The 16,112-nt window shown below is 39.5% G+C and overlaps 1 protein-coding gene across 22 annotated transcripts in view; it reads left to right on the top strand.

The window, feature by feature from the left end:
- The first annotated feature begins 10,786 nt into the window (after positions 1–10,786).
- Positions 10,787–16,112, top strand: part of LOC110509295 (ubiquitin carboxyl-terminal hydrolase 20) — a 45,310-nt gene continuing 39,984 nt past the window's right edge. For 4 of the 22 annotated variants that reach the window (XR_016493427.1, XR_005040379.2, XM_036967481.2 and 1 more), the window contains exons 1-8: positions 10,798–10,948; positions 13,662–13,755; positions 14,014–14,067; positions 14,258–14,320; positions 14,441–14,611; positions 14,981–15,089; positions 15,675–15,744; positions 15,967–16,080. Coding sequence is in view for 17 of the 22 variants with exons in the window: in XM_036967481.2 (XP_036823376.1) it covers positions 13,675–13,755; positions 14,014–14,067; positions 14,258–14,320; positions 14,441–14,611; positions 14,981–15,089; positions 15,675–15,744; positions 15,967–16,080 (662 nt within the window). In the remaining 5 variants the exon portion in view is untranslated. Of the gene's footprint in view, positions 10,949–13,661; positions 13,756–14,013; positions 14,068–14,257; positions 14,321–14,440; positions 14,612–14,980; positions 15,090–15,674; positions 15,745–15,966; positions 16,081–16,112 lie in introns of all 22 variants that reach the window. The other 18 variants (XR_016493426.1, XM_036967480.2, XR_016493428.1 and 15 more) reach the window with 14 other exon arrangements.

Raw genomic sequence — 16,112 nt, 5'->3', positions numbered from 1 at the left:
AGAAATATTGTGTTATCCTATCAGTATCAGCAGTTGATTCTCTCAAAATGGTGTGTGAATGTTTATATAGAGTACCAGTTAAAAGTTTGGAAAAACACCTAATCATTCCAAGGTTTTTCATTATTTAAATGTTTTTTCTATATTGTAGAATAATAGTGAAGACATCAAAACTATGGAATAACACATATGGAATCATGTAGTAACCAAAAAAGTGTTAAACAAATCTAAATATATTTTATATATTTGAGATTCTTCAAAGTAGCCACCCTTTGCCTTGATGACAGCTTTGCACACTCTTGGCATTCTCTCAACCAGCTTCATGAGGTAGTCACCTGGAATGAATTTCAGTTAACAGGTGTGCCTTGTTAATTTGTGGAATTTCTTCCCTTAATGCGTTTGAGCCAATCAGTTGTGTTGTGACAAGGTAGGGGTGGTATACAATAGATAGCCCTATTTGGTAAAAGACAAAGTCCATGTTATGGCAAGAACAGCTCAAATAAGCAAAGTGAAACAACAGTCCATCATTACTTTAAGACATGAAGGTCAGTCAATCAGGAAAAGTACAAGAACTTTGTAAGTTTCTTCAAGTCCAGACGCAAAAACCATCAAGCGATGATGAAACTGGCTATCATGAGGACCGCAACAGGAAAGGAAGACCCAGAGTTACCTCTGCTACAGAGGATAAATTACAGCCCAAATAAATGCTTCACGGAGCTCAAGTAACAGACACATCTCAACATCAACTGTTCAGAGGAGACTGAATCAGGACTTCATGGTCGAATTTCTGCAAAGAAACCACTACTAAAGGACACCAATAATAAGAAGAGACTTGCTTGAGCCATGAGAAACATGAGCAATGGACATTAGACGCAGTATAGGGGGTAGTGCGTACGGCCCAGTACATCACTGGGGCTAAGCTGCCTGCCATCCAGGACCTCTACACCAGGTGGTGTCAGAGGAAGGCCCTAAAAATTGTCAAAGACCCCAGCCATAGACTGTTCTCTCTACTACCACATGGCAAGCGGTACCGGAGTGCCAAGTCTAAGACAAAAAGGCTTCTCAACAGTTTTGTGACAGCCATAATCAAATGGCTACCCAGACTATTTGCATTGTGTGCCCCCCCAGCCCCTCTTTTACGCTGATGCTGCTCTCTGTTTATCATATATGCATAGTCACTTTATCTATACATTCATGTACATACTACCTCAATCAGCCTGACTAACAAGTGTCTGTATGTAGCCTCGCTACTGTATATAGTTTCGCTACTGTTATTTTTCACTGCATTTTTACTGTTGTTTTTATTTCTTTACTTACCTATCAACTAATACGTTTTTGCACTATTGATTAGAGCCTGTAAGTAAGCATTTCACTGTAAGGTCTACAACTGTTGTATTCGGAGCATGTGACAAATAAACTTTGATTTGATTTGAGACCGGTGGAAATCTGTTCTTTGGTCTGATGATTCCAAATTTGAGGTTTTTGGTTCCAACCGCCATATCTTTGTGAGACGCAGAGTAGGTGAACAGATGATCTCAGCATGTGTGGTTCCCACCGTGAAGCATGGAGGAGGATGTGTAATGGAGTACGTGTAATAGTGTGCGGGTGCTTTGCTGGTGATACTGTCTGTGATTTATTTAGAATTCAAGGCAAACTTAACCAGCATGGCAACCACAGCATTCTGCAGCGATACGCCATCCCATCTGGTTTGAGCTTAGTGGGACTATCATATGTTTCTCAACTGGACAATGACGCAACACACACCTCCAGGCTTTCTAAGGGATATTTGACCAAGAAGGAGAGTGATGGAGTTCTGCATCATATGACCTGGCCTCCAGAATCACCTGACCTCAACTCAATTGAGATGGTTTGGGATGAGTTGGACTGCAGAGTGAAGGAAAAGCAGTCAACAAGTGCTCAGCAAATGTGGGAACACCTTTAAGAATGTTGAAAAAGCATTCCAGGTGAATAGCTCATGAAGCTGGTTGAGAGAATGCCAAGCGTGTGCAAAGCTGTCTTCAAGGCAATGGGTGGCTAATTTGAAGAATCTAAAATATAAATATATTTGGATTTGTTTTGATTACTACATGATTCCATATGTTTTAGTTCATGGTTTTGATGTCTTCACTATTATTCTACAATGTAGAAAATAGTACAAATAAAGAAAAAACCCTTGAATGAGTGTGTCCAAATTTTGACAAGTTTTGACACATCTGTACTGACCTCGCTTTCTGGATGATAGTGGGGTGAACAGGCAGTGGCTCAAGTGGTTGTTGTCCTTTATGATCTTTTTGGCCTTCCTGTGACAGGTGCTGTAGGTGTCCTGGAGGGCAGGTAGTTTTCCCCCGGTGATGCGTTGGGCAGACCGCACCACCCTCTGGAGAGCCCTGTGGTTGCGGGCGGTGTAGTTGCCTGAGGGTTTAGGTGCTGTTAAACCTTTTTCACCACACTTTGTCTCTATACTGACGTTTTGCCTGTTTGATTGCCTTGTGGAGGGAATAACTACACGGTTTGTATTCTGCCATATTCCCAGTCTTCTTGCCATGTTTATAGTTGTAGTCGGAAGTTTACATACACTTAGGTTGGAGTCATTAAAACTTGTTTTTCAACCACTCCACAAATGTATTGTTAACAAACTATAGTTTTTGCAAGTCGGTTAGGACATCTACTTTGTGCATGACACAAGTCATTTTTCCAACAATTGTTTACAGACAGATTATTTCACTTATAATTCACTGTATCACAATTCCAGTGGGTCAGGAGTTTACATGCACTAATTTGACTGTGCCTTTAAATAGCTTGGAAAATACCACAAAATGATGTCATGGCTTTTGAAGCTTCTGATAGGCTAACTGATATAATTTGAGTCAATTGGAGGTGTACCTGTGGATGTATTTCAAGGCCTACCTTCAAACTCAATGCCTCTTTGCTTGACATCATGGGAAAGTCAAAAGAAATCAACCAAAAAATGTAGACCTCCACAAGTCTGGTTCATCCTTGAGAGCAATTTCCAAAATACTGAAGGTACCTTCATACCGTTCAGGAAAGAGATGCGTTCTGTCTCCTAGAGATGAACGTACTTTGGTGGAAAAAGTGCAACTCAATCCCAGAACAACAGCAAAGGACCTTATGAAGATGCTGGAGGAAACAGGTACAAAAGTATCTATATCCACAGTAAAACGAGTCCTATATCGACATTACCTGAAAGGCCGCTCAGCAAGGAAGAAGCCACTGCTCCAAAACCGCCATAAAAAAATGCCAGACTATGGTTTGCAGCTGCATATGGGGACAAAGATCGTCATTTTTGGAGAAATGTCCCCTGGTCTGATGAAACAAAAATATAACTGTTTGGCCATAATGTCCATCGTTTTGTTTGGAGGAAAAAGGGGGAGGCTTGCAAGCCGAAGAACACCATTCCAACCGTGAAGAACGGGGGTGGCAGCATCATGTTGTGGAGGGACTGGTGCACTTCACAAAATAGATAGCATCGTGAGGAAAGAAAATTATGTGGATATATTGAACCAAGATCTCAAGACATCAGTCAGGAAGTTAAAGCTTGGTCGCAAATGGGTCTTCCAAATGGACAATGACCCCAAGCATACTTCCAAAGTTGTGGCAAAATGGCTTACGGACAACAAAGTCAAGGTATTGGAGTGGCCATCACAGTTTTGTGCGAATGCTGTCATCTATCCACAGTTTCTGGTTAGGATAGGATTTAATAGTCACAGTGGGTACATCTCCCTTACACTTCCTGATAAACTCAGTCACCGTATCAGTATATTCGTCAATGTTATTTTTGGAGGCTGCCAGGAACATATCCCTGTCCACGTGATACAAAACAATCTTGAAGAGTTGATTCCGATTGGTTAGACCAGCTGAATAGTTCTTAGCACAGGTACATACTACAGTCAATGTGTTGATAGAACTTCGGGCAGACTTTTTCACAAATTTGCTTTTTTTAAATCCCCAGCTACAATAAATAGGATATGTGGTTTCCAGTTTGCATAAAGTCCAGTGAAGTTCTTTGAGGGCTGTTGGGGTATCGGCTTGGGGGGATATACACGGCTGTGACTATAACCAAAAACAATTATCTTGGGAGATAATACGTCGGCATTTGATTGTGAGTTATTCTAGGTCGGGTGAACAAAAGGCCTTGAGTTCCTGTATGTTATCACAATCGCACCATGAGTCGTTAATCATGAAACATGCAACCCCGCCCTTCTTCTTCCCGGAGAGATATTTATACTGTATGCGCAATGAACTTAGAACCCAACTGGCTAGACGGACTAGTATATCCCGAGAGAGCCAAGGGCTATTTGCCCGAGGCCTCCTCTGTAAAGATGATGTTCTTTATCTTAGCACCGAGGAATAAGGAAATAAACAATGCTCTTTATCCAAGCCGTGGGGGGTCAAACAAGATGTGCTTAAAGATAGTAATAGAGATAAACAAACACCAAAGCTGCTGTGCAAGGTTTTCAGTCACTGGATTTGTTGCGGTAAGATTATTGCCGACATTAATACAGTTTCAACAAGTGCAAAAAAACCTGGGCACTACCACAGCCGTAGAAACATTTTGAGACAACTCACTAAATGCCTAGGTCAACTTCGGGGACAACATCTCATGTCTTCTTGGTCCGAGGAGGTCTTATGTGTTCCTTCACCTTCAACTTTCTGTTCCTCCACTACCACCAAGCCATTCTTTGGTTCTGTCTCAATGTACTTCATCCTAGCCACGAGGACAGGGGGAGAGAAAATGCAAAAATATATAGCTTCCAGATATAGAACTTCAAAATTGTGACCAGTAGAGAAAAATACAGAACTTCGAATATATGTAACCTTAAAATTGTGACAGGTAGAGAACATTATAAAAATGTATAGCTTCCTATTGTGCCTAATTCTACTTCCTAACATTGCAACCAGGGATGACTGTAGACTATAGAATTAGGGATTAGAATACTAGAATGGACATGATGAACCTTCTTATGATGGCATAATAGACAGCCATTTTGGTCAGGGAGTTGGTCAACCATGGTTTGCCAGTGTTGTGATAAGATATTGTGTAAAATTAGGAATTTGAATAATTGATCTGCACTGTTTGTTTGTTAGCTAGCTAGCCAGTTTTACAGGAATGATGCTATAAATGTTTCAAATCAACTGCCAATATGCCAACATTCCATTCAAACAATGCAGTCAATCCACAGCCATTGGATTGGATTTGGATTTACACAAGTTGTAAGTGTAACAAGTACCGCTATTGTATCATATAACAGCACTCCAATAGCACTTTCCAAGAAAATAAAAATGTAGATATTTATGGTATGTTTACATATATTATAGAGGATATTTATACAGAAAATGGGTATGAAACCTATATAAACTGTATTTATAATTTTTGACAATTCTAGGTTGACAATAATTCCATTACACAATTTCTGATATCACATGCCTTACTTTTATTTTCCGCATTAAGTAAAATCAGGATTATGCCATTAATTCCAATTAGACTGGTTTGAGAGTTTATGACATAGCCCCTCTAGTAATTTATCCTAATATTGGGGGCATTTGAGTGGCTAAAGCAACCGACTAGACCAAAGTCGTGGAGTGAAGTCGGAGGTAAATCTGCAATTGACAAAAGTCGGACACAAATGCCTTTTTTCCAACAGAAAAACTCAGATCAACATGGCAGTGTTACAATTGTTTATAATAGGGTTTCTTTATAATTTCTAAAAAAACAATTATCCAACACCCATTCACAAACTGAAATTATGTGTGTACATTATACAATCAATTCGTGAGAGAGAGCCTCAATCTCATGTATTTATTCACTGTAGGCTACACGTGGTTCTCGTTTCAATCCAGGGATAGTGTTATGGACGGGCCAGGCTACCGGATCTCCTTGCCCGTCCAAATAAGATATTGGAATATTTCTTATTTATTTGACCGAGACGCACATGGACAGAAAGAAGCATCAATCTCTGTTAAAACATCCGAGCGAGCGAAACAGCGCCCCACTGTCTCATTATGTCAAGCCCATGTATCTGATGCTGTCTGGACCAAAAGAGTATGACATGTCATACTATTTCTGGCCAGACCGCACCCGATACATGGGCTACACATTGAGTTGCGCTGTTTCGCTCACTCGGATGCTTTCTCCAGTGACATAGTTTCAGCAGAGAGGAAGAGGTGAAGCGAGAGGGCTCACTCTCGCCAAAATCTGTCCAGAATAAGACAATGCGTTTTTATGGGCATAATATGCTAACCTAAGCTTGTTGCCTGCCTTCCGGCCTTTGAGACAAAACTCTCATTGTTAGGGTAGAGACATGAGCATCTTGTCATTATATACAGATCTCTGGTTTCACCCTTTTGCGAATTGTAGATGAAAGTTGGCGGGTGCACAGTTAGGATGCTGGACTGCCCTAAATTAAATTGATGTTTCGCCAAAATAATATAATTACTCCTGTCTAAATAAAATAATTAAAAATACTTCACCAGCGAGCATGACTTAGCCACAGAGGATTATTAGCCTATGCCTATTTGGGAAGCACGTAATTTGGGTAGTGCGCATGGCAATAGGTCTAGCTGATTGAGTTGCGTCTGTCAGTGAAAAGCGTCTAAAATATGTGTGAAGATAATATGTGTCTTGAGTATAATATAAAGTTGCATCAAGAAGAAGAGGGGTGTGATTTAATGAAAGTTTGAGTTTTATCGCGTTTTATTTGAATTTGGCACTATGCATTTCCTGAGGCTATTGGCCACTTGAGACGCTAGCCTCTCCCCTATCCATAAGAGGATAACTTCTTAGGGCTAAGGCCCCCTTTTTTCTCCACTTCCTGCCTGAATGACGTGCCCAAAGTAAACTGCCTGAAGCCAGGATATACATATAATTGGTACCATTGGAAATAAAACACTTTGAAGTTTGTTAGAAATGTTAAAATAATGTAGGAGAATATAACACAATAGGTATGGTAAGAGAAAATCCAAAGAAAAACCAACCGGAAATCTTTTTTTTGAGAGACCATCCTCTTAAAAATGCAAGAGAAAGGTCATATTGAAAAGTAGCTCCCTGGATGCAATTCCTATGGCTTCCACAGGGTGTCAGCAGTCTATGTTCAAGGTTACAGGCTTGTAACTTCAAAAACTCATAAGAAATAACTGTTTAAGTAGGACACAGTCTTGGAAATTCGTGTTTGCGCACGCCATGAAGACATTACGCACCTGCTAAAATCGGTTTCCTATTGAACATACTTCTTTCCGAAATAAACATTATAGTTTGATTACATTTTAGGGTATCTGAGGAGAAAATATAAATGTATTTTGACTTTCAAAAGTAAGTGAATATTTAATCATTATATATGAATGTATGAAACCTGTGCTGATGGAAAAATATTTTGATGTGGGGCGCCATCCTCAAACAATCGCATGGCATGTTTTCGCTGTAATAGCTACTGTAAATCGGACAGTGCAGTTGTATTAACAATAATTTAAGCTTTCAGCCGATATAAGACACTTATATATACCTAAATGTTTAAAATCTATAATAATTCTGATTATTTATTTGAACTGCGCGCCCTCCAGTTTCACCGGATGTTGTCCCACTAGTGGGACACCGATCCTTAAGCCAAAACCACGCTGTGTTATTCAGAGGGGCGTTCTACTACGCTCCCATTGGCTAGCTAGCATTATCTCACTCACAGGCGATCAGCGAAGAGACAGTGGCTTTAACAATTAGAATTAACAATTGAAAAGTGTAATTTAACAATTAGCTGCCTACCATAATGCAGGCCTATTTTATTATCATGTTTGGTAACATTTGCCCATGTATTTATTTTCAGAGTTTCAATGAGTTTTAAAAATGTCTCAGAACTCTGCTGAATTCCCTCAATTGAAGGTCAGCTAAGTTTACCTAGGCTACGTAACGTTACTAGCTCTGTATTTGAAGTTGTTATATTATCATTAGTAGTCTATTATCAGGTTAAAGCATATGCTTATTATTCATAATATCTCAAGTATTTATTAGCTAATCATTCAGTCGAATACGTTATGCTACAGCCATTGAATCTGTCTGAGCATTAAGGGATGTTATTGGCTAGCTCTGTCCACGAGATAATGTTATTATATTTTACAATCTTGAAATACAAGGGAAAATGTTAGGGATAGGGGGCAGCATTTTTCACGTTCGGATGAAAAGCGTATAAAAGCGGATGAAAAGCGTTATCAGTAGTGGATAGAAAACACTCTGAAGTTTCTAAAACTGTTTGAATGATGTCTGTGAGTATAACAGAACTCATATGGCAGGCGAAAACCTGAGAAAAATCCAACCAGGAAGTGAGAATTTGGTTTGTAGTTTTTCAACTTATTGCCTATCGAATATACAGTGTCTATGGGGTCATATTGAACTTCCTAAGGCTTCCACTAGAACCTTGCTTTAGGCTACTGTGAAGGGGGAGAGAATGAGAGCTGTTTGACTAAGGGTTCTGGCTGAAGGCCATGAGCTGATCAAGCGTGTGGCCATGAGAGCGACCTGCGTTCCATTGCATTTCTAAAGACAAAGGAATTGTCCGGTTGGAAAATTATTGAAGATTTATGTTAAAAACATCCTAAAGATTGATTCTATACATCGTTTGACATGTTTCTACGAACTGTTATATAACTTTTTGGACTTTTCGTCTGAACTTTGACCTGGACTTGCCCGCCCCTCATGAGTTTGGATTTGTGAACTAAACGCCCCCAACAAAAGGAGGTATTTGGACATAAATGATGGACTTTATTGAACAAAACAAACATTTATTGTGGAACTGGGATTCCTGGGAGTGCATTCTGATGAAGATCATCAAAGGTAAGTTAATATTTATAACGCTATTTCTGACTGTTACTGACTCCACAACATGGCGGGTATCTGTATTGTGTCTGAGCACTGTATTCAGATTATTGCATGGTTTGCTTTTGCTGTAAAGCTTTTTTTAAATATGACACAGCATTTAGGGAGAAGTATATCTATAATTCTGTGCATAACACTTGTATCTTTTATCAAAGCTTATGATGAGTATTTCTGTAAACTGATGTGGCACAGGAAATTTTTTACATTTCTAACATTTATGGTTGAGATTTAATTAATATAACTATAAACTATGCACATTATGATTTGCATTAACACGCGATGCAGGTGTAACAGTATAACTTAAGACCGTCCCCTCACCCATACCCGGGCGCAAACCAGGGACCCTCTGCACACATCAACAACAGTCACCCACGAAGCATCGTTACCCATCGCTCCACAAAAGCCGCAGCCCTTGCAGAGCAAGGGGAACCACTACTTCAAGGTCTCAGAGCAAGTGACGTCCCCGATTGAAACGCTATTTAGCGCGCACCACCGCTAACTAGCTAGCCGTTTCACTCACCCGCCTTTTGACCTCCTCCTTTTCCGCAGCAACCAGTGATCCGGGTCAACCGCATTAATGTAACAGTATAACTTTAGACCGTCCCCTCGCCCATACCTGGGCGAGAACCAGGGACCCTCTGCACACATCAACAACAGTCCCCCATGAAGCATCGTTACCCATCGCTCCACAAAAGCCACGGCCCTTGCAGAGCAAGGGGAACCACTACTTCAAAGTCTCAGAGCAAGTAACGTCACCGATTGAAATGCTATTTAGCGCGCACCACCGCTAACTAGCTAGCCATTTCACATCCGTTACACAGGCGTCAGTAGCGCTTTGAACACACGACTGTGTTTTCGCGTTTTGGTACACAAGAAGAACACTAATTTGGGATGCTGCGTTTGCCTTGCAGCATTGCGTTGCAGAGGCAGTTGCAGAGACAGTTGCAGAGACAGTTGCAGTGCTTAATCGAACGTATGCATCAAATTGTATGCGTAGACTTCACAGAAAGTAGCAAAATGTGAATGTTGAATTTTTGTTGCACACATGTCCAGTAACAAAAAAAAATTGGGATTACATAATAAAACAGTTTGATTGCATAATTTCTTTACATATTTAATTAATTTATTTGTCAAGTAGCATACATAACAATTTATTGTGAGAGCCTATAATATAATTTCCCTCCAAAATGCATAGTTTTGGAGGGAAATGCAATAATAAGTAGTCAAGAAAGTAGAAACTAGGCTCTTTCAACAATGAGACCAACGCTAAGGAAGGTGGTTTTGATCGCGCTGTTGGGCTGAGACCAGCCGTGTAACACGGAACCCAAACTGGTTGCGTGCGTGCGCCATCGTGCATACATTTATTTTGTCCCCCCACACCAAACGTGATTACGACACGCAGGTTAAAATATCAAAAAAACTGAACCAATTACATTAATTTGGGGACAGGTTGAAAAGCATTAAACATTTATGTCAATTTAGCTAGCTAGCTTGCACTTGCTAGCTAATTTATCCAATTGAGCTAGCTTGCTGTTGCTAACTAATTTGTCCTGGGATATAAACATTGAGTTGTTATTTTACCTGAAATGGACAAGGTCCTCTACTACGACAATTAATCCAAACATAAAACGGTCAACCGAATCATTTCTAGTCATCTCTCCTCCTTCTAGGCTTTTTCTTCTCTGGACTTTATATTGTAAATGGCAACATTCATAAATTAGGTGTGGGAGCAATAATTTAATAATATAGATTTCTAAATGTATTTTGCAACGCACGTGATGCTAGCGGTGTAGTCAGCCTGAAAGGCGTTGGTATCATGTCAGGTGGTACCGTTGCTTAGGCTTATATATGTCCCTTATCACCCCCCATAGCTCCTGGTCTTGCTGACATTGTGCATAACAACACTGACGTAAAAACAATCTGTACGACGGCAGTACCAGCAGCTAACAGTAGTACATTCACGTTACAACAGCTAGCTTGCGTACAATCACTAGTTAGACGTTAACTTACTGTTTGGCTATCTTTAACGGAAGTTTTCCCGTAAATTAACTGTTCTGACATCGCCTGGTTTTGGTAAATATAATTCCGGCAAAGCATGTATTTGTTGTCATCCTTGATGTATGATGCTAGTCTGGAGAGGAAAGCAGGGCCTTCAAGTTTGCAACAGAGCTGTTATTTCGGTGGCTCTGTGGCCAAACCACAGTGCAGAAAAATTTTGTCTCGTCTTTGATTTCATTCTGAAACAATATGCCTATGTTGGCTGATATGCGGTAGCTAGATGATGAATTAATTGATCATCAATTTCTAGAATGCGCAATGAATGTCAGGCAGTTAGCTACAGGGTTGACTTTCTATGACTTTATTCACTTTCTGACTTCACCCGTTTTGATTTGAACGAAATCTTTTTCATGCATGTTTGCCCGGCCATGGTAATAGTGGTCAGAAAGTTAATATTTGGACCGGAATGCCAAAACATTCATGAGTTCGAGATGCTCAAAGTTGACCCAATTTGGTAACAACAGATTGTACACTAGCCCAATAATGGACTAAAGAAGGACTTTACTCCTTATAGTCCAAGGACCTTTCATAAAGCGAATTGGCTGGCAGTCAAATACTCCGTCTACAGTGAATCGATTCTCAAGTGCCAATTACCGTACGGTTCTAGAAACATAAAGGACACTATTTTCATCTTACATCAAAATAATTTCACAAATGCAAAATATACACTTATTGTATACTGTTTTAACACAGTTGCAGCCAATAGTATTTTTCAGCGACATCACTGTTGTGGCATCCGTCTTCTGTTTCGGAGACACTAGATGAGTTTTTGGGGGCGATGTGTTGAATCCACCATGCATCCAGCTTGGCACTCCCTCACCGTCTTAAAACAATATTTTGGAAGCTATAGCAATGCATTTATTAATGTCTACATCTGTTTTTTTCCAAATGTATTATATTACAGACACCTTAATACATACTTTTAAATTATATTATGTGAGCTAAAAACGTAAAAATATCTAAAAACATTATTTCAAGTGTATTTTTTTATTTATTACTGATGTTACTTAAATACATGTCATTTTGTCCTTAACATTTATTGAAATACTGTTCCATTAATTCCAATAATTTCTATGGAGGACGGCTCCTACTGGGAAGTGGCATAATGGCGAACCGGTGCCTTCAAAGCCTCTCAATGGCTAATACATAGCATCTACAATCCCAGGGTTTATATACAGCATTGGATAAACAAATACTTTTTGGTGTCCATTACAGGAAAGCCCCATACGAACCGCCGACATAGATTTTTCATCTAACATGTTCTTGGCTATACTCGATTCGGTGAAAAAAAAGTATATTAGAAATGTCAGTTTCCAGTTGCAGGTGGTTCGACAAAAAAAAACAAATTCAGAAAGATATTCAATCCATGTTTTGTGTTAAATGACTAGTTCCTGCAAAGAGAATGGGAAATGCTAGATGTGCGGCAGCTAAGATGGCGAGAACCTCCTCGCTCGGAACAAAACATGGATTTCATATCTTTCTGGTTGAGTTTTAGTTTAATATCAAACTGTTGAGTTTGATTTCATTTGAAAGTGTACAAACAATTCTATGTTTTCTTGAAATATATATATATTTTTTGTTATTTAACCTTTGACATCAATTCTACTTTTTTTTACTCACAAATGTTGTATATTAGTCCTTTTTTACATCAGCTCAGGTGTTTGTGATGTGCCCGTCATCAGACACAGCATACTCTTGAATACAAGGTGGGTGTTATTTCAATCATTGAAATGTTATTCATAGATCGGACCTATCCCTTCAGACCACTGCAATTTAGCTGGTCCACCATTACCATTTAAATTGAATTAAAACGTCCAATTACTACCAGAAAGGTAGCCGTCCATCCACCCACCATTGAATGTAAACTTGAATGGTAATGTCTATTAAATGATCAATATTTCAATAGGTTACCTATGGAAGATGATCACTTTCATTTACAACAATGGATATTCCATTGCAAGTGAACATACTCTTGATGTATGGACCTCCTATCTTTGTGGTACTATTTCAAAGATGAAATTTAGTACATTTATCAGCTATATCCTCCCAGTATGCAAGAGTATGCTGTGTCTCAGCCGATGGCGGGCCCATCACAAACACCTCAGAAGCTGTAAATAGGGTCTAAGCTACAAGAAATATGAAAATGGAAAAAATCGGCGTTCACACGTTTTTAGATAATTAACGTTAAAAGTTTTTTTTTCAAATTACAATGTCAATCAGAAAATAGTTGGACAACCCTGTTTGTAAGCTTTCAAATGATATATTTGCTAGTGATTAAAATGTTGAGCACCTCAATCTCTTAAATGTTTTAGCATTCAGGTCCAAAAAGTAACTTTCTGACCACTTCTACCATGGGCAAACATGTATGGAAGGTTTCTTTCAAATGAAAAGGAGTGCAGTCAGAAAGTGATTGAAATCATATGGAACCACCCAACAGTGAATTGTTGCATTGTTCCATATGATTTCAAGTTCACAGCTTTGTTTGAGTGAGTAGAGTAGCCGGCTAGCTAAATCAAAGAGCTTCATTGTTAGCTGAATTCCTTCCAATCATGAATCCTCCATACATTTTGTAATAGCTGACTTGTAGAGTTCGTAGACACACACCTTGATTGAAGTGTAACTGCTTGTAGTCTTTGACTCTGTCAGCTTGCTTCCATTTCATGTTTAACCTGCCCATACAAAATGTCATAGATTAATACCTTTTTGTTTATTATTTGATCTTTACAAGAAGTTTAATAAACATGAGTGACCAGGGGGACATTTGTCCCCACCTGAATTCTATAGGGGAGGTAACCAAGGAGGAGCTTCTGCAGAAATCCAAGGTGAGCATGAATAGTTTCAAGAGAGACTTGCTGCGTCAAGCCTCTGGAATATGTATGGAATGGATGCAATTTGTGACAAGTCATGCATGTCTTTTAGTTTTGAGTCACATCTTCTAGATTTGCCTTCACAAAAGGTCAACATTTTTTGAAGACATTCTGGTGGTCTGACAATCACATAGGAGATGGTGCTCTATGATTGTTTTTCAGCCTAGAGAGAAGCCTTGTCTAATACTGTTTGTTCTCTGTCCTGTTCTGAAGGGATCCTGCCAGTCATGTGGAGTGGGAGGTCCCAACCTCTGGGCCTGTCTGCAGGTAAACAGGGGTTTTCTGTAGGTCTGTTTTTCCTCAACATATTTTGAAATAGATTCAAAGGCCATGACATCATTCTCAGGATGTGTTATTATGACACTTTTATAACACTCTTTCAGATGGATTATACATATTTTTGTTTTTACCCCATATATGTTTATTTCTCATGTATTACTTTATTTATCTTGGTCAGAGCGAGTGTCAATATGTTGGCTGTGGAGAAACCTTTTCAGACCACAGCACCCTACATGCACAGGTGAGTTTTTCACAGAGCTTTTTTTCCTTGGGTAGTGAGAGATGCCATTTCTAGAAAGCATGCAACAACGTTTTTCAAAGCTTAGTGTGTGTGTGTGTGTGTGTGTGCTCATCCCCCAAGGCAAATAAACACAACCTGACGGTGAACCTGACCACTTTCAGGATCTGGTGCTATGTGTGTGAGAGGGAGGTGTTTCTGGAGCAGAGGCCTGCAGTTGTACCTGCAATGTCTGCCACACACACTCCCCACCACTGTAAAGCTAAGGAACACCAGGTACGCCATCGCACAAAGGTCAGCTGAATTATAGTCAACTATACTATGTTTACGTGCCATTTGGGCTCTGGTCAAAAGTAGTGCACAATATAGGGAATAGGGCACTATTTGGGATGGGCCCTATATCAAATATGGGTAACACCACCATATTTTTCATTAGTAAACATGAATAAACTATTCATGATTACTGTATTATGCACTATATATAAAGTATTTATTTAATATAACGTTTTACTAAACTATTCTGTTTCGTTTTGATTAGCACACAATTTACATTTGTGAGCTAAAATACAGCCTATGTTCTTTTAATATATTGTGTAATTGGCTTTCCACAGGCAGACACTGATGTCATTATTTGTTGTTTTTAACAATTACTTACTTTCCCAGGATGCAGTTCATCAACCAGTGAGTCACCACCACCCGTTGAAAGCAGTCCCTATCGCGGTAGCCGAAGAAGAGTGGTCAGAGTCAGAAGAGGATGTGCTCAAACCCAGAGGTAACCTCAGACCCCCTTCTCTCAACGTCATGGGATCTATTCAATAACAGTAAAAACTATAGTCCAGCATATCCACAGTTAAACTGATACCCTTAGCGTTACATCATTGCATTTTTATCTTTATGGATGACACAATCATAGCTATCAAATATGATCTGCAGCTTAAATTAACATATGTTACAAATGTAACATCAATCAGGCAAAAGCCAGCTGTCAAGGTCTAGAACTCTGTAGAATTGGTTCTTTCATCCTTTGACAGGTTTTGCAGGTCTATTCCTTAGTGAATTATGCCAAGCTGATTTGGGCAGAGACCTCCCAAATGATCTGAGAGCCAGATGATCAGGGTTAGGAGAAATGTAATTGTTTTTGAGCCTAAGAATAGGTTCCAGACCAGGTACCAGATCCATTTAAGTAACGGTAATAGACTGAAGCTCATCATTAACTGACAGCGTCTGTGTCATGCATGTTCTCCAAATGTTAGGTATAAACGCAGCTGAGTGGCCTTACCATATAGTCCTAATGTTATAAATATACCTGTATGATGCTATTAGAGCTTTTTTTAACCTACATCTCATCCTCTCAAAGGTTTGACAGGGATGAAGAATATTGGTAACTCCTGCTACATGAACGCAGCGCTTCAAGCCCTGTCCAACTGGTGAAGTCACTTCCTGTCTTATTTCTTCATTAGTCTGGGGATTTATGGCAGATAGATTGACATGTTTCTGAGACCTGTCACTAAAATGTTTGAGTGTGTGAGCGAGCATGTGTATGTGTACCTTCATCTTAGCAGAAGGGATTGTATTCATTTTCATAGATTCGAACATAGACTGATCAGTTCTTTCTTTCTTTCTTCTCCTCTAATCTCTCTCATCTCCAGTCCTCCTCTCACTCAGTTCTTCCTGGACTGCAGTGGACTGGTGCGGACTGACAAAAAGCCTGCACTGTGCAAAAGCTACCAGAAACTCATCTCTGAGCTCTGGCACAAGAAACGGTACTATACACACATTACACTATATTTCTTAT

The sequence above is a fragment of the Oncorhynchus mykiss genome, chromosome 29 (assembly GCF_057628025.1).
Source record: "Oncorhynchus mykiss isolate SJ-2025 chromosome 29, ASM5762802v1, whole genome shotgun sequence".
NCBI classification, from domain to species: domain Eukaryota; kingdom Metazoa; phylum Chordata; class Actinopteri; order Salmoniformes; family Salmonidae; genus Oncorhynchus; species Oncorhynchus mykiss.
The sequence above is the reverse complement of the archived record's forward strand: the minus strand, read 5'-3'. Positions and strand labels throughout refer to the sequence as shown.